Consider the following 22,550-nt stretch of genomic DNA (forward strand, 5'->3'; position numbering starts at 1 on the left):
AAAAGAATAGATAAACATTTCTTGTAAAACGCAGTGGCCATGGCCCAGACTAACCCTTTGCGTACCAAGTCCATGACGCACCATGTTGCTACTGCAGAATATTTGAAATGGAAAGCAAGAAAGAACGAACTAGATATCCAGTTTTGCCAGGGCATCACCCCTCGCAGAAGATAAGATGACTACACAAATAAAAACATCAGCTGATGATTATGTGTCACCGAAACTTGGAGGCTGTCCTCAAGCTATATATTGTCGCTTTTGCGCATGGAATATTAATTATGTTAGGTGCTTGATCACATCACAATTTGGTTTTCGAAAACAACTAAAATATAGTTTGATGCGCAAATATGGTGACCCACTTAGCAACATATCTATCATGAAAGAGCTGGCTAGCATTAATCAGTTTTTTTTAGACCAAGCTAGCAGTTATCACCTGTGAAGGTCCTGACTTCGAAGTTGATGTTAAATATTCTTTCTGTCCGTCCTGGACCCAAAGTTGCATCTTTAGATTCAATATCTCCGAACCTTATCATTTTTTTCCTGTTTTGCCACAGTTGTTTATGTCACTCCTTTCATACAATACATTTAGATTCATTGAGAAACATGTTTCCAATTTATATATTTTTTTCATGATTTGAAATAGCACGTTCTGCTGAGCTTTATAGCAGTTAGAGTGGCAAGAATCCATTCACAGTCGGAAGATCGACTACGCGTTCAGCTATATCACCCTGCAATGCATTATTCAAGAACTGATTGTTCTTCACCATCTTGCATATGAAAAATATTTTCTTAATTAATTGTGGCTGCGTTTAGCTTCTGTTAGTTAATTAGAAGACAGCTCAACTATCCTTTATTGAGTGCCCAGCGAATCCTAGTACTACTTTATATGCGTTGACAGGCTAATGATCTGCATAAGTTCAGTTCAGAGGGAGTTGAGGAAACACACCTGGGATCTGAATCCTCATGAATGCCTGAACTTTATTCTGCCATAGCTGAGAAGAAAGCTTCTCGTTGCCCGCTGAAGGTATGAAGTTCTATTCTTCTTCGCAGTGGATTTGATTATTTAATTTTGTTTAGCTATCGAGAAAACCAAACTAATTAAAATGTGGAAAAAATACTTCTGCCCGGATTGAGTCCATCATCACCCTTGTTTACGTACTTGAGTTGGCTAGCTTTTTAATTTTGTAACATGGTTCTGCTACATCCTTTTGAATTTGAAAATTGATTTCTTAGTTATACAATTTTAGCAGGATCCAATGCTCAACTTCATCTCCCCATACTATAGCTTGTTTATTTCCCCTTTCTTTCCATCCATATGAGGCTGGGTGTTTGGAACATGCATACAAATGAGATCTTCTTGTTAAGGTTTAATCATAGAAAACTGTTGAGAATGCACTACCCATTTGCTAGATTTTTCTGCCATCTATGAGAGACATGGTACGGTTTAGGGCACCGTCAGCAGCCACCGTCAGTTGTTGCGGTCGTGTGGCATATGATGTGTTGGTCCGACGCTGTGCAGGTAAAGCACCACGGCATCGACGTATTTAGAACATGGACTGGAGTGTCGCTGACGCAGCCGTGCCTGATGCTCGAGAAGTTGGGGCTGGGTACATGGAGAGGGACAGGCCAGGGTTGTAGTTTTTGACGCCGGTCAATCTTTCAATAGCATAATCTTAATGAACAATTTTGATGGCACATATTTATTAACCACGTATCTCTCGGTAATATGGATCTAGTTTTTGACCAATCTATATTCATGTATTTGCAGTACTATCTATTCCTTTGCCAGGCTATTTGGGTCTATCACTGCTAGTTGTATCAGCAGGTATCTGACAAGTGATGCTTCTATTTATTTTTTTATGAAACAGGAGGGATTTTTAGCCCCTACGGGTTTTATATTAAAACAAGTGGTGCTACTGTGTGGGTTGCTATAGCTCTTGTTTTCGTCACTGCAGTAATCGCAAAGGTTGTGAGAGCTAGAATCAAGCATGATTCAGTGTGCACTAGGCCACCTCCCCCGGTGGTGAAAGGTAGCTCTATAATTGCACTTTTTCATACCTTTTTCACAAGGGGTTTCCGAGCAATGATCGAAGACCAATATGCAAAGATAGGGAGTATGTTCACAATAAGTTTCTTGGGGCTGAAGGTAACCTTCTTGATCGGCCCAGAGGTATCTGGTCATTTCTATCAAGGGTTGGATTCAGAGATTAGTCATGGTAGGATTCTTAAGTTTACTGTGCCAATGTTTGGCAAAGAAGTTGGCTACGGTGTAGACGCCACCACCCGACATGAACAGCAGCGCTTCCAAAATGATGCAGTGAAACCTTCGAAGTTGAGGTCCCATGTTGGTCCCATGCTCCAAGAAGTGGAGGTTAGTAACAAATCACCAACTCATTTAAATATCGTTTTTCCTAGAATAGAAACTTGAATCTTATAAATTATTAGCAATTCGAATAAAAGGATACCGAAGAGTTGTCAGAATCAGGTTATATTATAGTTAAAACTAGACCACTTTGTTACTAACATGGTTAGGTTTTACATCATCTTGTTTGAGAGGTATTTATGGTGTAAGATTGAGATATGCAATGTCATAATATTGTTCAATGTAGAGTGTAAAAATAATACTTGAATGATAATAATTGGCATGGGTAATATACTCCAAAGAATGGACTTTCTAGGGTATGTCACGCTATTCAATGTAACTAGTTATGTTTTATTAGCGGGAAAAACATGATAAACATACACCCCAAAGTTGTGCAGTTTAATTTGTTGGATAATTCATGTGTTCTGAAGTGCAGAAAATGTTGGAATAATGCAAAAGAGTAGGACCATAGTGGCAAAACTTTTACTGCAATTGGAATGGAAAAAACTATTTCATTGAGTAAAGTGTCAAATTTTAGAAGTCCATTCGTTATAATGAAAAATAAAAAATATATTTTCTAATACTATGATCATGAATTTTCTTCATATAGGACTACTTTGCAAAATGGGGACCACAGGGCATGGTTGATCTAAAACAAGAGCTGGATCGGCTACTCATGCTGATCTCAGGCCGATGCCTTCTTGGGAAGGAGGTCCGGGAGATGATTTTTTGCGAGGTCTTAACGCTGTTTGATGAACTTTTCGATAGCAGCACGAGAATCACAAGTGTGTTATTCCCTTATGCCCCAACTCTGGCAACCTGTCGGCGCAACATGGCACGCACCAAACTCTCAGAATTGTTCACCAAGATTGTGAGATCACGCAAGAGTTCCAAGAGAGTAGAGGAGGATGTATTGCAGAATTTGCTGAAGTGATTGGAATGATTGTGTCCTTGATGTTTGCCGGGAAGCATACTAGCTCCGCCACCAGTCCATGGATCGGAGCATGCCTTCTGAGTCGCACAAGGTGGTTGGCAGCTGCCGTGGAGGAGCAAGTGCAGATCATTAGAAAATATGGGGACCATGTAGACTACTGCACTGTTGCATCAAGGAGTCTCTACGGATGCACCCTCCAGCATCAGTATTTCTTCGCAGGGTACATAAGAATTTCATTGTACGGACCAAAGATGACATTGAATATCAGATTTATAAGGACCCTGATGTGTTTGACCCAGACCGGTTTAGGCCGGATAGAGAGGAAGACAAAGTTAGCGGCAAGTTTTCTTACACAGTGTTTAGCGGGGGAAGACATGCCTGCCCTGGGGAAGCTTATGCTTACATGCAGCTTAAGGCAATATGGAGCTACTTGCTAAGGAACTTCGATCTTGAATTAGTGTCTCCATTCCCTGAAACAAGCTGGCAGAATATAGTACTAGAGGCTAAAGGAAAAGTAATGGTGAGATACAAGAGACGGAGGATGCCAAGAACCTAGTTGGTAAGTTATTTGTACTCTATCTGCAAATTGCGTATGAGCGCTCAATATGGGCCTAACATGTTTGTGTGCCCACAGGTTGTGTGGACTGATGGATGTCAGTAGTCGTGTGTAGTGGTTCTTCCAAGAACTTAAAAGTGTGAAGTGAAATTATGTCGTCTTCTTTCAAGAAAGGGAATACTCCTTCAGCCAAAAAATTCTGTACTTTCCGGAATGCACTTTTTTTTTTTGCGATGGAGGGAGTATCATGGAAGGTGAGATATGAAAATATATGATGGATACATAATCAATTTTTTGTGCCCATTTTGGCATTTGGGCTATCTTAATACCATGGTACCTAATCGTGGGCCTAGCTTTAATCTGTATTATTGCATTTTCGTTTATTTGTATATAATTATGTTTGCTGCGACATGTTCGCTTTTCTTTGAGCACGTCGTTTACATCGTTGACAACTCCACCAGTAAGAATAAAAATACTTACAACTTAAAGTATGGTTGAATCGATATGACTATTCAGATATGAGTTCTTTGGAAGAATTTGGACCACCAATCTTTCGCCTTCGCCAAACACACCTGGGTTGGGATAGCTCACAAAAAGTCTCTATGTGTGACAGGAATGCTATATGTATGCAATGTGTGACAAGAATATGCACGCTATCGAAAATGGTGCCATCAACTGTTCAAACATCTCTCCAGTTCTGCACCTCTCCTCTTTTACCCCTCAAAAAGTTAACAGTTTCTAAACTGAGTTTCTAAATTAAACGATTGCACCTTTGTGTTTTTTTATGATAGGATCTTTAAAATAAAATCACATTTAAGTATTGTTGAATAATATTTTGTTGAATTTTTATGATGCTGGAATAAACGTTCCAAGTTCAGGAAAAATATTCTAGCTTAGCAGAAAAATGTTCTATGTTTAGCAGAAAATTGTTCTAGCTTCATGTGAAATTTTTTCCGGCTTCATGAGAAAAAATGTTTTACCTTCATGAGAAGAATGTTCCAGCATTTATAAAAAGAATGAAAATATCTATATTAGATTTATTTTATTCCATCAATTCTAAGCAAGGCAAATGTTCAAATAGATAAAAAAGGGATCAACAATTCAAGAGAAAATGAATTTAAAATTTTAAAATAGAAATCAAGCTCACAACTTTATCATGACAACACAACTTGTAGTCCTGTGCGTGCGTGATTTATAAGATTTGAGGCAGTTGCTGCTCCGGCCGGAGTTTGCACAAACTGAATCCAAGGTAACCATGGCAAGTCTAACGATGGGAGACGGAGGCAGGATTATGGCAGCAAGCATGTATGGGGGCTGTTAGCTGCAGGTACAAGAACAGTTCGCCGGAAGGTGCCGGTTCTGGCTGAGATAAGTAGTGTTCCACACATCCAGTTTCACGATAAAATTGATCCCGCTTCAGGGGAAAAATATTCTACCTAAGAAAATGTTACAGCTTCATGCTAAATATTTTTGAACGTCACGTCATAAAAGTTTTAGAATTTATAAATACAAGAAAAGTGTCTACATTGGATGTCATGTTGAATTGATTCTAAGCAATACAAAGGTTCAAACCGGTAACAAAGATATATGGTTTAAAAGAAAGTGAATTCAATGCACTACAAAAAATCTGTTAATCCATGACAGTTAAATTTCATCATAGATCACTGAAAAACCATCACAAAATAGTATCTGTGATGATCTTAAATTTCGTCATGTATTGACCGCGAAATCGTCACAAATTAGCTTAATCCATGACGTTTTGAAACCGTCATAAAATATCCCCAGGCCCCCGCAGCCCAGCCAAGCCCATTTTTTATGATGGAAATTCATAAATCAATATAGATCCTGCCTGTTTATGATGGTTTTTATAAACATCACCAAAAATTCATCATGGATTAAAGGATTTCTTGTAGTTATGCAACGTTTCCAAAAAGAGCTCACCTGCCCTTGTGTGTCATGACACTTCACCATTAAAACATCTCTTTCTTTTGTCGCTTGTTGGCGACAGCACACCTTGTATATTCATCACAAGAGAGTGCTTGTAGCACCGAATAGTTTTGTATACCTTTTTACTGGGCCATATCCATCAGAATTCCGAATTCCCTAGAGATCCCAAGGAAGTAACAACGACAACGAATTGTACGGTTATTTTAAAAGTAACATAAATACCGCAGCATTTTATATTCAAAGCAGCTGTTATAAAATAAATCCTTTTCACTTCTGTTCCATTTGGTAAAGGTTATCTACTTACTCTTTAGTCTTTACCATGAAAAGTGGTTATGCAAAATTTTTCATATGCATGGTAACATTGTCAAAGAAAAAGTCTAGGTTTCTCAATAGCACTAGATCAAACCAGAAATGGATCGAGCACTGCAAAATTGAAGTGGTCCGCCCTTCTTTGCACCAGCCAGGTTTGAGGACCAGATATTGAACTTTATGGAAATCTAACTTTGCTTTCTTCAAGGTAGACCCCACTCCCCAAAACACTCATGTTTAATTTAATTTTGAATTAGCGTCTAAATCTGTCTTTGTTTTGTTTATCCACAAGTCAATGCTCGCTCTCCAATGATACAGAACCCAATTGATTCAATGATCTTATTCGACTCCGGTGTCAACTGTTTTAATGTCTTCCTTCAGTTCCAAGCATAATCAGGCCGGTTTCTTTGATTTGACGAAATATTTGATGGCTGTTCCTTCAAGCATTATTATCAGGATGCTTCATATTAGGTGGTTTGACGTGGTTTGTTTTAGTGTCTTCCTTCAGTTCCAAGGATAATAAGGGTTCCCTACATTCATTTTAATTTTTTCACATTTATTAACCGGCTTAAGGCCGCTGACTTGAGTAGGTACATGTTAAAACTTATTGTGAGATTAATATACTAAGATGGAATATTCCATGCTTATACAAGTTCGTTAATCTATATAAGCATTTTGTCGTTTTCCTTGACTTATGCACGGAGTGATGAATTTTAAAATTTTAGCGTGCATCAAATGGAAAGTAATTTTTTCATAAGTATACACTTAGCTTTAGTGTCGCATTTACATTTGAATTATTATTTTAGCTGCAAAGGGTGCAATTCGGGCTGGGCAAAAAAATCCGAGAACCGAGAACCGACCCAAAGTTACCGAGGACCGGTACCGAAGGAACCGGAACCAAAGAAGTTCGGTTCCTGTTCGGTTCCATGCTCTAAGGAACCGAAGTTTCTCGGGATATTCGGTAATTGGGCTCGGTTCTCTCGAAGTACCGAGATTCAGCCCATTAGACATTTAGACCCAATGTAACTTATGTAAGTTCGGCCCCCTCTCCCTCCCAGCCTCCCCCAGAGGCCCAGACCCCAGTCCCCCACTCCCCCCCCCGCCCCTCCCCTGCACCGGTGCCCCCCTCTCCCTCTCCCTCTCCCCCCACGCGCGCCGCGCCGCCGCCCCGGCGCCCCCTCTCCCTCCCCCGGTCCCCCCCCCCGCGCCGGCGCGCCGCCCCCTGGCCCTCTCCCTCCCCCCGCGCGCCGCCCCCTCTGGCCTCCCCCCCCCCACCGCCACCTCCCCAGGCCCCAGCCCCAGTCCCCCCCCCGCAGCCCCCCCCGCCGCCGGCCGCCCCGCACGCCGCCCCTGCTCGGCTGCTCCTCCCCACGGCCCGCGCGCCGCCCCCTCTCCCTCCCCCCTCCCCCGCGCGCCGCCGCGGCGCCGCCCGCCCCCTGCTCGGCTGCTCCTCCCCGCGGCCCGCGCGCCGCCCCCTCTCCCTCCCCCCCCCCGCGCGCTGCCCCCTCTGGCCTCTGGCCCTCCCCCCCCCTGCGCCGCCCCCTCTCCCTCCCCTCCCCCCGCGCGCTGCCCCCTCTGGCCTCTGGCCCTCTCCGGCTCTCCCTCCCCACCCTCCCCCCCCCCGCGCCGCCTCCCCCAGCCCTAGTCCCCCCCACGCGCCGCCGCGGCGCCGCCCCTGCTCGGCCTGCTCCCCTCGCGCCGCCGCCTCCTCCTGCTTTTCAAGGTCCACAATGGCTACATCAATTGCATCTTGCAATGTAAGTGCCTCACTGATTTTAGATTTGGGGAACTAGGGATTTGTAGTGGTGATAACTAATAACTTGTATATTTTTGCTAGATGTCTGAGGAGGATTTGCAGCAAGAGGTGAGTAATTGTAATTGGACATAGATGCATGCCGCGCCTGATAGGAACATAAAGGATGACGAGGCCGATGGTGCTGCAGAGAAGGAGTTCATTGATCTAGAAGCTGAAGAGGGGAAGAAGAGAAAGCAGATCGCATCCAGATCAGAAATGTGGGATCACTACACCAAAATCTTTGATGAAGGTCATTTGGTCAAGGCACAGTGCAAGTATTGCAGCAGTCAAATTGCAGCACATCCGGTTCTAAATGGTACATCTGGTATGCGTAAATATTATAATGCTTGCAAGAGTAATCCTCATGTAGAGTCTAAACAAGGTATTTTGTCAATAACTCAAGGCACTAGTGTTGGTACTTGGAAGTTTGATCCTGAATTGTTTAGGTCTGCTTTTGCTGAAATGATCATAGAAGATGAGGAACCATTTGCTAAAGGTGAAAAACCTGGTTTTAGGAAGTTCATGTCTGTTGCTTGCCCTAGGTTCACTTTGCCATCTAGAAGGACATGCATTAGGGACTGTGTGCAATTGTACTTTGAGCAGAAAGCAAAATTGAAAATTTTCTTTCAAGAACAATGCAATAGAGTTTGCCTCACAACCGATGGTTGGACATCACAGCAGCAAGAGAATTATATGACTGTGACAGCCCACTTTATTGACAAAGATTGGTGCTTGCATAAAAAGATAATTAGTTTTTTCAAGGTAAAAGGCAAAAAGGGAGATGATATTGGGAAACACTTGCATAAAGTCTTAATTGAATGGGGGTTAGACAAAGTAATGACAGTAACGGTAGATAATGCAAGTGCAAATGATAGTGGTGTTTCTTATTTGAGAAGACAAATGAATAGTTTGAAAACTAGCATAGCAGAGGGCAAGTACCTTCACATGAGATGTGCTGCACATATACTTAACTTGATTGTCCAAGATGGTTTGAAAGAAGTAGACCATTCTATCAAGCGTGTGCGGGCTGCGGTTAAATTCATTAGGGGTGGTACATCAAGATTGGAAAAATTTAAAGAGATTGCTCAATGGGAGAAAGTGGACAGCAAAGCATTGTTAAACCTTGATGTGTGCACTAGATGGAATTCCACATGTGATATGCTAAAAGCTGCTTGCACATATGAAAAGGTGTTTGTAAGGTATCCAGAGGAAGATCCATACTACACAATTGAGTTGCTTAGTGACATTAAGCCCAGTGTTCCTGGTCTAGGAGTTCCTGATGAGCATGACTTTGATAATGCAAAAAAATTAGCTGAGTTTTTAGAGCATTTTGCTGATGTTACAAACCGTGTTTTAACATCGTTAAGTGTGACTGCTCATACTTATTTTCATGAGATTGGAGAGGTCAATGAATTGGTGAAAGAATGGATGAGTAGTTCTGATTTTATGCAGCAAGAAATGGGGTTAAGAATGAAAGACAAGTATGACAAGTATTGGGGGCATTGGCATGACAATTTAGAGTTGCAAAATGAGAAGGGAAAGTGAAAAGAAAAGGAGAAGGAAAATATTAACTTGCTAATTTTTATTGCTGTTGTACTTGATCCTAGATACAATCTTTCACAATATACAGAAATTGCAATAGATGAGATGTATGGTGACAGTTTTGAACAGAAAGTTTAGGCTGCAATTACCAAATGTTTGCATGAACTTTTTGAAAAATACAGGAACAATAATTCTTCTTCAAGTGAAGTGCAGTCCCAACCAAGTGATTCGCCCCCATCTAAGCAAGGTGGAGAGAGTGCTAGAAAGTTGAGGACTAGAATTGCTAAGAAGATGAAGCTAGCTAGTGGAACAGCAGGGACATGCAGCAGGGGCAGCAGGACTGAACTTAAGATACTTGGCTGAAGAGTGTGAAGAAGATACAAAAAAGTTTGATATTCTTGCTTGGTGGAAGGGGCAGTCTACTAGATTTCCCATATTGTCCACAATAGCTCGTGATGTGCTCACCATACCCATTTCCACAGTTGCTAGTGAATCTGCTTTTAGCACATCTGGGAGGATTCTAGATGATTTTAGGACTTCACTAACTCCATTTATGGTTGAAGCTCTTGTTTGCACTCAAGATTGGCTTAGAAGAGCAACTCCTATCAATATTGAAGAAAATATGGAAGAGTTGGCCAAACTAGAAGAAGGTAGCTCTATTTTACCATTTGTTTCTGTTTTCAATTTTCAACAATTATTTAATGTATCCTTTGTTTGCTGTTTTCTATTTGTAGAAATTATTCAAGAATTCAAGGACAAGGCTATTGTTGATGCACATGCTGCGCCGTCACAAATCCAAGGCAGCAAATACATCCACCAACATCAGCTCACGGCCAAGCAAAAGCTCACAGCCAAGCAAAAGCTTAAGCTCCGAGAACAAGAGCTTATCTAAAGATAAATGACCATGTGAGTTAAATAAATGTATATCATTTCTTCGATTCATATACTCATCATCAATTCTATTTTTTCTTACTCGTTTCAGTTTGCAAATAATATTTCAACTTGTGATTGTGAAGAACTGAACTACTGAAGTGATCAAGTGAAGTCTGAAGGTGCTGCCGTGCTGGTGCTTGCTGTTGCCTGTTGGTCTAATGGTCTTGGTGCTGACTGCTGAGAGCTACTGAGTTGGAGACTTGAATTCTATGTAATGCTTGATTGCTTGCTACTGAGTTGGTCATTTGAATTTGAGACGACAAAAATATCTATGTGTTTGTGTTGTACTGTAATGCTTGCTGCTACTATAATGCTACCATTGCTTATTTGAATTGATGTAATGCTGCTACTATAATGCTACTGTTGCTTGTTTGAATTGATATTTGGATTGGTGCTAAAATTAGAGGAGGTGCTGTCAAAATTTGCTATTGAATGAGCTGTTTTTATGCATCTTGAAACTTCGGTTCCTTCGGTAAGTACCGGAACCGAACCGAACTACCCGGAACCCAAGTTGGTCGGTTCCTACCTCTAAAAATAACCTATCGGTACCAATTATCTGGGAACTGAAGTTCTGTAGGAACCGAGGAACCGAACCGAACGGTTCGGTTCCTCCCGAATGCCCAGCCCTAGGTGCAATCATTTGAGATATATATGACACAAATATTGGGTTCTTCAAAAGATAAACTAGCTATTAAATCGATGCATGCACCAACTACCTGGAACTGTAGAAATCGATCTAAAAATGTTTGTAGGTGTTTCAGAAAATGGTCAGGAGGACTCTCATATACAGGGGATATGACATATTATAAAACAATAAAAGGAATCATTAAGATAAAAAACTGATTATGATTGTCAGATATGAAAATTGACAAACATTGAAGGAAAATGACAAGTTTCAATACAAACAGAAACTCTTAATGCTATATATTTCTCCATTGTCTATCAACTTATTATCACAGAGAAATTTCATTGTTTGTACAATACCACCTCCCTTAAGCATGATACTTCTCGATTTTTTTTACTTATCCTAATAGTTTTCTTGCTTCTAGTAGGGGGTTTCCACTTTCCACCATATATTTTTGTTTCCGAAATATAGTAAATGAAACAAATTTGGTTGGAATATATTAGGTGCACCGTGTTGATATGGAAGCAGATCAGCACTTGTTAATGCAGTGGTCCCAGATTTAACTTGGCGTGAAATTTGCATATCCTATAAATTGCACCCTCTACTAGCCAAGTCTGAACTTAGTTAAGAAATGAACACTTAATGACTAAGTAGCGTAGAGATCTAGTAGCTTTATGCACTTTGTTTTCTCCATGTCAAAGTACACTTGAGCAAAACTAAATTAACAAGGTCAAATGTTGACGTATAGAACACTGTTGCAACTATTTTACAGTTGAAATGTCTTCAAGTACAAGTACGTGCAAGTAATCTTAAAGTTGTTGCCTAGCTACTTGTCATATATCTATTTCGCTAATTACTTTGCCATCCTTTGTAGCAAAATGATGCACTGAATTTTAGCCGTTAAAGTGGTACTTTAAAGATCGCATTATATTTTTTAATAGAAAGTTAAAATTGCATCCAAACAGCGATATGGCTTCCTAATATACCCATAATCTGTTATATTCGTGGACAAATTTTGACTACCAGGATTCCATATATTCTAGGAGTCAGGGAGTATTTTCTATGTTTAGCTTGTCTGGTTACTCCTCTTGTCCCAAAATATAAGGTGAAAGGTGCGCATGTATTCCAAGATTCTCATTTTTGTGCTACAAAGTGAAGAGTTTGTGCTACTACAAAAGTGATCACATTGAATTTTGATTAGAAATCTTGTTGCCACAAGCATTAATTGTCGAAGTGTGATTTTAAAAACCATGCCAAGTCAAACCATGCCGTCCATTCTGTGACGGAGGAAGTGGCTTCTTAGATCTCAATACTTATCCTTTCATCAACTATCAGCGAGTCCCACTACTATATATATAGTCTCCACAAGCTTGACGACCAGTTCAAATGGAGTTGATAGGTAACACTTGGAAGAACAATCTTCCTTGGTGCCTACAGTTTATGCAATCCTAGTTACGAGCGGAGCTGAAATTCGAGGAGTGGAGCGATCCCAAATAGGCCCGAAGGTATGCAACTCTATTGTTCTTTCTAGAGGTGTTAATAATTACTTAACTTTATTTATCAGTTTAAATAATTGAACTGAATTATCAAAATAGCGGTACCCAAATCCATAACCTTGTAAAAGTTCATCCTTTGTTTCTGAATTTTATGCCTGGTGATTATCTCAAACAGCTCTGTTGTATGTTTATTTATTCTTAACTGACAAACTGGATCACTGATAAATGCATTAGATTCTTTACTAATAAAGTACAATCCATTCCACTACCTTTATGTTTTCATTATCAGCAAAATAAGACCATGTAATTAAAGAGTCTAATATAACTTCCCACTCATCTTCATCTTATTGCAGTGTTCCTCCGGTTAACAACCTGCTTGGCTCTACCACTAGTATTTGTATCAGATGGATATTACAGATAGTGCTGTTTGGTTCTCCATAGGTATTGTTCTCATCACTACAATAATCACCAGGGTTACTAGAGGAAGAAGTAGGTTTGAACCAGCATGCAGTACCCCACCTCCCCCTGTGGTCAGTTGTGGTTCGTTCGTTGGACTTCTGCATACACTTTATACCAAGGGTCTTCGAGTGATGATCCTTGATCAATATACAAAATTGGGGAGTGTGTTCACAATAAGTTTCTTCGGAAAAAATGTAACTCTCTTGGTCGGTCCAGAGGTAGCAGAACATTTTTACCAAGGTCTAGAGTCAGAGGTCGGTCTTAACATGTTTGGCTTCACTGTGCCCATGATTGGAAAAGATGTTGGCTATGCTGTTGATGCTGCCACCCGATGTGAGCAGAGTCGCTTCCAAACTGATGCCCTAAGACCATCAAAGTTGAGGAGCCATGTCGGCCCAATGCTTCAAGAAGTGGAGGTCAGTTTGAATGATGAAGCGTCTATTTGATTCCTCATCTTTTGTGTTGCCATATCAAAATTGCCAATCAACAAATATCGTTCTCCAAGGAGCACCTGCTTAATTAATAAGTAGTATTTTCTTAGATTTTGTATCTGTTTTAACCATCCTGAGGCTATGCATATGAATTTTTAGCCTTACTTAAGCAATAATGTAATAACAAGTTGACAGAATGCATGGGGTTAGCTAAAATAAGACAAGTTTGCTTCTCATTGGTGGCCATATCCTGTGTTAGCTTAAATTAATTTACAGTCTCTGATATTCCAAGAACTATAGTTTGGGTGGCCATGTGACAGAAAAGAAAAAAACTGTTACCACTACCGGATTCAGGGGCTTTGCCGAGTGTCCCAGACACTCGGCAAAGCCCGAATTACACTCGGCAAAACCTTTACCGAGTGTAGCACTCGGCAAAGAGCACTCGGCAAAGATTTCATCGGCAAAGATGTCTTTGCCGAGTGCCTTTTGTCGGGCACTCGGCAAAGAGAAGCACTCGGCAAAATATAAATCGGAAAAAATCCAAAAAATAAATTTTATTAGGGGAGGCATGCACAGCCAACTAATGATCCATTATGCACATTTTTTTCAGAAATTTTCGATAAGTTGTCGATGATAGGATTCGAACTCACGACCTCCTGCACACAAACAACTCCCTCTACCACTGCACCATTGAACCACATGTGTCAACATTACGTTTTTATTCTCCACATATTATAATTGACCGAGTGTAAATTATTTGTTTGAGATAGTAACTAAATTCAAATAAAAAAGTTGTTAACTACAAAGTGGCATAACTTTTCGAGATCTATAACTTTTATTTTGATAGTTTCTTCATCCGAGATCGTTTACAAAATTTGAATTTCAAATTTGAAAACTTCAAACGTATTTTAATATGACACAATAATTTCAAATCAAAAAGTTGTCAACTACAAACTTTCATAACTTTTTGAGATCTATAACTTTAATTTTGATGGTTTTTCCATTCGAGGTCATTTGCAAAATTTGAATTTTAAATTTTCTATATTCAGATGTAGTTTTTGTTGATAAGATGACTTCAAATTAAAATGTTGCCAACTGTAAAATCTTATAACTTCTCAAGATCTATAAAGTTTATTTTGGTTGTTTTATCATTTCTTTATCTGACATGATAATTCTAATATTGTTCACAAATCTTATATATCTCTCTTATAGTTTCATAAACTACGAGAGAGAGATATATATTTTGTGAACAAATATACATTTATTTTGTCAAATGAAGAAATTTCCAAAATAAAAATTGTGCATCTTGATGAGTTATACAACTTTGTAGTTGAAAATATTTTTATTTGAATTAATTTACTACTTCAAAATATGATTTGAAAATTATCTTTGCCGAGTGTCTAAACAAGGCACTCTGCAAAGAGCTTCTTTGCCGAGTGAGTCGGCAAAGACTGGCACTCGGCAAAGAAGCTCTTTGCCGAGTATCCGAAAAAAACACTCGGCAAAATATTTGACACTCGGCAAAGATCTTTTTTCCGGTAGTGTACGTAGGAGTAGACACGTCATCACAGACAAGATTTGTTTGCATGCAATGTAGGTGGGAGATTTTGTATTTGACTTAGTTCCAAAGACCTATATATAGGTGTAAGGTATTTATTTCATTGACAAGGACGTAAATTTTTTTTGGAGGATGAGGGTGGCAGTACGTTCTCTGTGATAATAATATGCCATTTCTTATTCCATTTCATATAAGTTTTGATTCTACAAAAGATTTAAAGGGCCAAGGCAAACACCAGTATAATTTTTAGCTGAAAAATATCTGATAGTTTTCAACAATGTTCATTAATTAATTACCCTGTTGTGCATGGTGTAGATCAATTTCTGCATGGACAGTAACTTTAGATGAAATCTCCATTGTATCATACTACTATTGGTCTAAACTATAGAGCTGAACCATTATTGGAGACAAAATTGTCCAAGGTAACGAGGTGTAGATGAAAAGTATGTATTACCTACCACTGGGAATAGTTATTACTGTTTGGCATATATATCACTTTTTCATGCATCTTTATTAGTTAGATATCGTCCTACTATTTGTGTAAACTTTCACTGCATGTGGTCATGTGTGCTCGATCTGCAGGAGTACTTTGCAAAATGGGGACAGCAAGGAACGGTTGATCTACGAAAAGAGCTTGAGCAGGTACTCATGCTGATATCAGGACGATGCCTTCTTGGGAAGGAAGTTCGGGATAATATGTCCGGCGAGTTCTTCACCTTGTTTAATGAAATGATCGATAACGGCACTAACATTAGCAATGCGATATTCCCGTTTGCCCCAACTCTAACGAACCGAAGGCGTGATAGAGCACGCGCCAAGATATCGGAAATGTTAACCAAGATTGTGAGATCACGCAGGAGCTCAAACCAAGCCAAAGACGATGTGCTGCAGTACCTGATAGATTCCAGATACAGAGATGGCCGCCCCACAACTGAGTCGGAGGTCACAGGCATGATCATTGGCTTGATCCTCGCTGGGAAGCAGACGAGCTCTGCCACCAGTACATGGACAGGAGCTCGAGTTCTAAGCCACTCCACATGCCTGGCAGCTGTCTTGGAGGAGCAAAAGCAGATCTTCAAAAAATATGGGGACAAGTTTGATTACAACATCTTGCTGGAGATGGATACCCTACACCGCTGCATCAAGGAAGTGTTAAGGATGCACCCCCCAACTCCATCACTGTTTCGGAAGGTACACAAGAGCTTCGTTGTGCGTACTAAAGAAGGCGCCGAGTATGAGATCCCCAAAGGGCATATAATAGCAAGCCCTATGCTGTTCAACAATAACATGCCTAACATTTTCAAGGATCCTGATGTGTACGACCCGGCACGGTTTGGTCCTGGAAGAGAAGAGGATAAAGTTGGAGGCAAGTTCTCTTTCACGGTGTTTGGTGGTGGAAGGCATTCTTGCTTGGGCGAGGCTTATGCTTATATGCAAATCAAGGTGATATGGAGCCATTTGTTAAGGAACTTTGAGCTTAAACTGGTTTCTCCGTTCCCCGAGATGGATTGGAGCAAAATAATGCCAGTGCCTAAAGGGAAAGTAATGGTGACCTACAAGAGACGATCATTGGCTAGTACCTAAAGAACAGGCAAACACAAACTGATGGCGTGTACATGTTGCTAACTATGTGCAATCCATATGTATATATACTAATAATGTTTGTACGTGTGTACTATTTGTGTAAATTGCATTGTAATATGCTTGCAGCCCCACATGTTTGCTGGGTAGATATTATTCCTCATGTTTCTGGGTACATCATGTTGAGTTGATTAATCTTTTATTGATACGCATGCAATAGATATCTTGTGTACTCGCAATGACAATACTCGCAATAGATATCAGCAATTTGCATTGCATCTTTTACATTCCATCAGTTCCTTTGCCTTGTGTGAAGTTGACGACTTGATTCAACAGAAAAAGTACGCGTTTCCCTGGCAGTTGCTGCTCCAACCGGAGTCTGCACTGACTGTGGGCTGAATCCAAGGTGACCTCGTAATATACTTTTCCATCCGGCCCGAGGCCCTTGGGCCATCCCACGACCCGACTTTTTGGCGTGGCAGGGGCACACCTCGGCACGAAGTTAACCTGGCCCAGGCCGGCTTGGCACGGGCCTCGCTCCATGCCTGGACCGACGTCTCGGCATGTGGGCCGGTCTGGCCCGGCACAATTAAACCTCGGCCCGACCAAGCATGTGGACCGGTCCGAGCACGAAAAGCCTGCTAAGGCCTGGGAGCCTGGAAGTCTATGTGTATATGTATGTTTGAATATGTATGCGTGAATGAAAGTGTTTGAATTTGAGATTTCAATAAATTTTTATCAAATTTAAAATTTTGAGACAATTGTGGATTAAAGAAGGGGTTAATGGCTACATGGGCTCATGGGCCGGGCTGGCACGCATAGCCCGTATAGGATATCGGGCTAGGCCAGCACGGATAACAGGCCTTCGTGCCGTGCCTAAGCCGAGGGCTCGGCACGTGGCCGCCCTGGCCCGACATGAATAATAAATCCGGCCAATCAAGCTGGGCCTAATCGTACCGGACCGAGTCAGGCCCGGGCCATGCCGTGCGGTGTCGGACGGTCGGAATGGCAACTATACCTCGCAAGTCTAATGTTGGGAGATGGATGGCGGCAAGCACATACAAGGGAAAGTTCAGCTATAGGTACAGTTTACCGGCAGGCACTTGGCACCGGCACCGGCACTGGCTGAGATAAGTTGTGTTCCACACATCTGGCCAGTTTCACAAGAAAACTGATCACGCTTCTGGAGAAAATGTTCCACTTTAAAAAAAAATGCTACATCTTTTGACGAGAAAAATATTCAAACATCATAAAAGTTCTACACTAGTACAGAAATGCTTATTAGTTCCGGTTGGAAAATCTAGTCCCGGTTTTCCAACCGGAACCGCCAATCCGGGACTAATGGGGACCTCTAAAGACTTTTTTTTGTTTTTCTGTGTTTCTTTCTATTCATTTCTTTTTTATTTCAGTTAAATTTTGATATTCCAAATTATGTAGTCTTCTATAGTACTGCTATACGTTCCTACAGCTTGTTCGAGCTGAGTATAAAATACACTAATATATATTATATAGGATGAGTTTTTTCTACACTCGCGTGTAGCTACTCTCATCATCAGTATACCACCGTGCATATGTTCGCATACTCATTTATCACTTCGATTATGTTCATATATTACTTTAAAGGGATACGTACGAAAAATTTCAAAAGCATCCGTATTTTTTAAATATATCATGCTTATACATTAATACTAGTATATAAAAATGAGTATGTCCATATACTCCATGTATGGTCATATACTTAAAGTATATACCATCACAGATGGTCTAGTATGATCACATACACCTTGTACGTATGTTGTCGGTCAAAACCCGTCGGCGGGCAGCGACAGGCAACACGAGGAGCCGGGAGGCTTCTGGGACGGCTGGTGGGCCCCAGTCCCTCGGTCAACGGCCCAGTGATCCGGCGCGCGCCCTGGCTGAGAATTGCTAGGCGTGCCACCTGATCCTGCACCCGATCAGGAAGGTGTGACGTGTCAAACTCCTGCGTGCATAGACATATGTAAAGATTAGTCCGAGCCGTGATCGGCTCATCACCTCCTCCCCGGTATCGGCTATAAGGAGCCGATTGCATCAATACCGGATCGGATCTTTGGAACGGGCACCATAGAAACATATATATATATATATATATATATATATATTCAAAATAAAACTTGTTTCACAAATACCAATCTAATCCAATCCACGACGACTAAGCCCTCATTACATGATCGGAACATCCTACACGTGATTGAGCCTAACAAATACACGAAGGCATCGGAATAACGATCCAAACAGAGATCAGAGAAACAACTAAAAAGCCGATTCCTGAAACCACCTCTATTCAAGCGATAAGCCGATACAAAGCATATCATCGGATCATTCAACTCGTTTGCAAGGCCTAATCATGCACATATCGAACCAAGCCTCTAAATAAACAGAAACTAGCCATAACAGATCAGATCTATTGATGGATACGAAACAAGATATGACCATCGTATCCATGGACGAACACGATGATCGAGCACGCGAGAGCAACGAACAAAGCATGATTAAGGCACAAAAAGAATAGATTACTCTACGCATGCTAAGATAAATAACGCTACTCGCCATCTACAAGGCTTCAGAACGAGCAACGCACAAGCGAACGAGCAAGGGTGATGCTACCCCGATCACGCAGAACGTGATCGGGGTCGCATGGCACTTACCCGATGAAAAAACCCTAGAACAGGGGAGGCGATACGCCGAGAGTTGATGATGAACGATTCTGTCTTTCTTGTTTATTCATGGTACATATTTATAGTCCGTAGACTTGTTCTCTTTAACTAACCCTAACCTAACACGACACGAATCTTAACTGCTTATTCCTAACTTACACGGCCTTACTGGCCTCCATCATCCGCACAAGGCCCAATTCGCAAGCTTATCGCGACTGCCTTCTAAGCTCATCTTGCTCCATGGCCCACTTCTGGCCCGGTCAAAATACGGCGATAACACATGCCCCCCTGGTTTCGGTAATGGTAATTCCGAAATCATCACCGCCTTGACCCTTCGTCTTCCGATCCGTACAACCATGCCCTTTCGACTTCCGATGGACGTGACTGCTCTGCGCCGGCTTCCTAGGGAATCGTTATGGTGCCGATTCATTTCACCCACTCGTTGGCTTTATAAACTTGTTTCCAGCACCTTCCTTAACCACTTCCCCTCACGGCCGTCGCCGACTCCTCCTCTCTTCCTTTACTATGGCCTCTTCCTCTTCTGCCTCCTCCGTCATCTCTTATGAATCCGAGTCCTCTCGAGAACCAACTCCAGAATATGACCCAATCGCCGCTTATGAGGTCCGTGCCCCCTGCATTGGGATGCAGAAGAGTGGGACTTCCATTACCAGTCGGAGGACGATGAATCCTTGACTGATGGCGAGGATCTCGCACTCCTCCTCGGAGCCGAGCTGGAGGAAGAGGAAGACGATGCCCTTTGGGGAGAGGACCTTTCTCTCTCAGAGGAAGAAACCGATTCCATCTCCTCCGAGGAAGATCCGATGGCAGGTACCTTTCTCTTTGACAGGTCATCGGACGACACTTCCGACGGCCGCGAGGGAGCCGACGATGATGACAGCTTCACCAGCAGCAGTGGCGGGGACGACGACGATGGCTGCAACGGTAGCAGCAGCAGCGGCACTAGCATTGCTCCACCGTCCAAGCGCCGCAAGACCTCTGATGTGTACTGGTGGTAGACCGTAGTATCCCTGCTAGTTTAGGAGTAGTTAGCTCCTGTTTTGTTTTTACTGTCTTGCTATGAATGTAATCTGCTTTTGTATTAGCCCCTCTTCTTGTGCACAATAATTTGTTTAAGAGCCGATGGCAACGCATCGGCCTTAGGATGTGCCAATCCGGATCTGAAACAACCCTTCAATTTACTTTACCCTCTGCCGGCCTTTCAATCCAACGCACATCTCTGAAGATTCTAGGGTCTAGGTTAACTCCGATCTCCTTTTCGCTCACAAACCCTAGCCGCAAGATCCCCCCTAGTCCTTGAGGCACACATTCGATCTTGCGCCGCCAAACCTAGATCCACTCTCCGGGGTCTCGATCCAAAATTCCTGATGGCAGAATCCTCACGTACCGCCACCGCCGCCTTCGGTCTGAAGGTAAACTCCGACCCCCATTAATTTAACACAGCGTCCGCATATTTTACTGCGCGGTTAAATGACTCTTTGCTCGGCAATCTTGATTTCTTGGGGTTTTTCAGGCTTTCGATATCTTCTTACCGCACCCTTCTTCCCCCAATTCTTTCTGCCTTGGACCTCGTTCCTACGAGAAACCCATAGATCTGATCTCGTGTGAAGCCAACCGAATCCCCTTTGTGAGTCAGGATATGGACCTAGAATCTTGGTCAGATAGTCTCCGCGCCTGGCCAAACCCCCCTGAAGGCTGGACAGTTTGGTACAATAGAGTAGCGAACACCTACCAGCCCTTATGGGAGTCAATCGGAATAGCCGATGCTCTGTCTCTGTCCCTCTCCCCCCTTGAAAAAGATGAGAACCTTCTGAAGACCATCGGCTATTTCTGGTCTGACGCCTTGAATTGCTTCCTCTTCGGGCATGGCCCATTAGCACCAACATTACTAGATGTTGTGATGATCACCGGCCTAAACATATCATCAGCTTGCCCTTCTGCCTACAGCCTCCATGTAGTCCCTTACAAACTGTCTTCAAAAACTGAATGCACCAACTGGAGCACATACCTGAGCCAACACCAGAAAAGCAAAGGCCCTGTATCGGAAAAGGAGCACACGGCCTTTCTGAACCTATGGCTTGAACACTTCCTCTTCTGTGGTCCTTCCCTTGCCCCGACCAAGAACTACCTCTCCTTGGCTTATGAGCTGGCCAAGGGTCAACCTGTTGGCCTCGGTAGACTATTTCTGGGGGAACTTTACCGATATCTCCATCTGATGACTTCTAGCCTTCTTACTCAGAAGAAAATCAGAACTGGTGGCCCATGGTGGTTCATTCAGTTGTGGGCTCGTCTTTATTTCCACAATTCTGACCCTGATTTCCCCTCCTTAGTCGGCAATTCCTTCCCTGATCTGAGTGGGAGACAGATTAGGTGTACTAGCTTCGGGCAGGCCTTATACAGTCTCCCTGGTGGGAAATTGAATCCTCCAGATGCTTCCCGTTGGTTCAAGATTTTCTATAAAGGCCTTGATAACCCAGATTTTCTTCCTTATGCCGATTCTGAACTCTTTGAGAACCCAGCTGCCTTCCGTTTGGCTGATATTGCCTATGATGCTGACACTAGGCACCTTTATTCCATTATGGTTCGGCCCTGCCTTCTCCCAGTTGGCATGAGCACCTCTAACCGGATCCTCAAACCCGGTTATGAGTTTTACCAGCCGGTCGTAGCAGCCCGGCAGTTTGGTCTGGCGCAGGTGCCTCCCCATTTCCTTCTCCACCTGCTGACATCAAACAGGGTGGACCTTCCCGACGCTCTGACCGCCCAAAGATGCTATAGCCTGTTTACAGACCTTTCCTTATCTGTCCCTGCCGATTTTACCTTTACCTCTTCGGCTGTCGACTTCGAAGGATGGTGGACGATGTGGAAAACTCACGTTTTTCGAAGAGCTCTGGGTCCGATGCTACAGCAGATTCAACCCAAGTATGTCATTCCCGCTGGAGAGGTACCGACTTTTGGATTAATGTTCCTTCTTTAAACTTTGCTAGATCCTTCTTGAATCCATTTTTTGTTTCTGCAGCAAGAAGACGGCCCAGAGCCGATGAACGAGGATGGATCGCCTTTTTATTTCCGGGCGGTCGCTCCTGTGGTCCTCTTTGGCTGGAATGCACCCCCTCCATCAAAAAGTGTAATGCAGATTCAGCCGAGCACCGTTAAGTTGACCCCCAAGTGAAAACGGCTTTCTGAAGCTGCTGCCCCCCGGGCCCGCGCTAAGACGAGGAAGACTCTCATCAAAAAGGTCCGGAAGGAAGCCGCGCCGTCTTCCCCTAATCCACCATCTCCAGTTACCAACCAGGTTTGGCCCCTCCTCC

At 42.4% G+C, this 22,550-nt stretch overlaps 1 protein-coding gene and 1 pseudogene across 2 annotated transcripts; both read left to right on the top strand.

Moving 5' to 3' along the window:
• Window positions 1-967: 967 nt before the first annotated feature.
• Window positions 968-3,852, top strand: LOC112903813 (annotated as a pseudogene).
• An 8,539-nt stretch (window positions 3,853-12,391) lies between these two features.
• On the top strand, window positions 12,392-16,684 carry LOC112902990 (obtusifoliol 14-alpha demethylase-like). Of its 2 annotated transcripts, none has more exons than XM_025972195.1 (3): window positions 12,392-12,508; window positions 12,853-13,374; window positions 15,530-16,684. In XM_025972195.1, exons 2-3 carry the CDS (start codon window positions 12,904-12,906, stop codon window positions 16,529-16,531), a joined length of 1,473 nt encoding a protein of 490 aa, XP_025827980.1. In that variant the 5' UTR covers window positions 12,392-12,508; window positions 12,853-12,903; the 3' UTR covers window positions 16,532-16,684. The 2 variants fall into 2 exon arrangements, with proteins under 2 accessions (XP_025827980.1, XP_025827981.1); XM_025972196.1 differs by lacking the exon at window positions 12,392-12,508 and having other exon boundaries at window positions 13,201-13,374; window positions 15,530-15,589; window positions 15,805-16,684.
• The last annotated feature ends 5,866 nt before the right edge of the window (window positions 16,685-22,550 follow it).

Source organism: Panicum hallii, chromosome 8 (assembly GCF_002211085.1).
Source record: "Panicum hallii strain FIL2 chromosome 8, PHallii_v3.1, whole genome shotgun sequence".
NCBI lineage: Eukaryota > Viridiplantae > Streptophyta > Magnoliopsida > Poales > Poaceae > Panicum > Panicum hallii.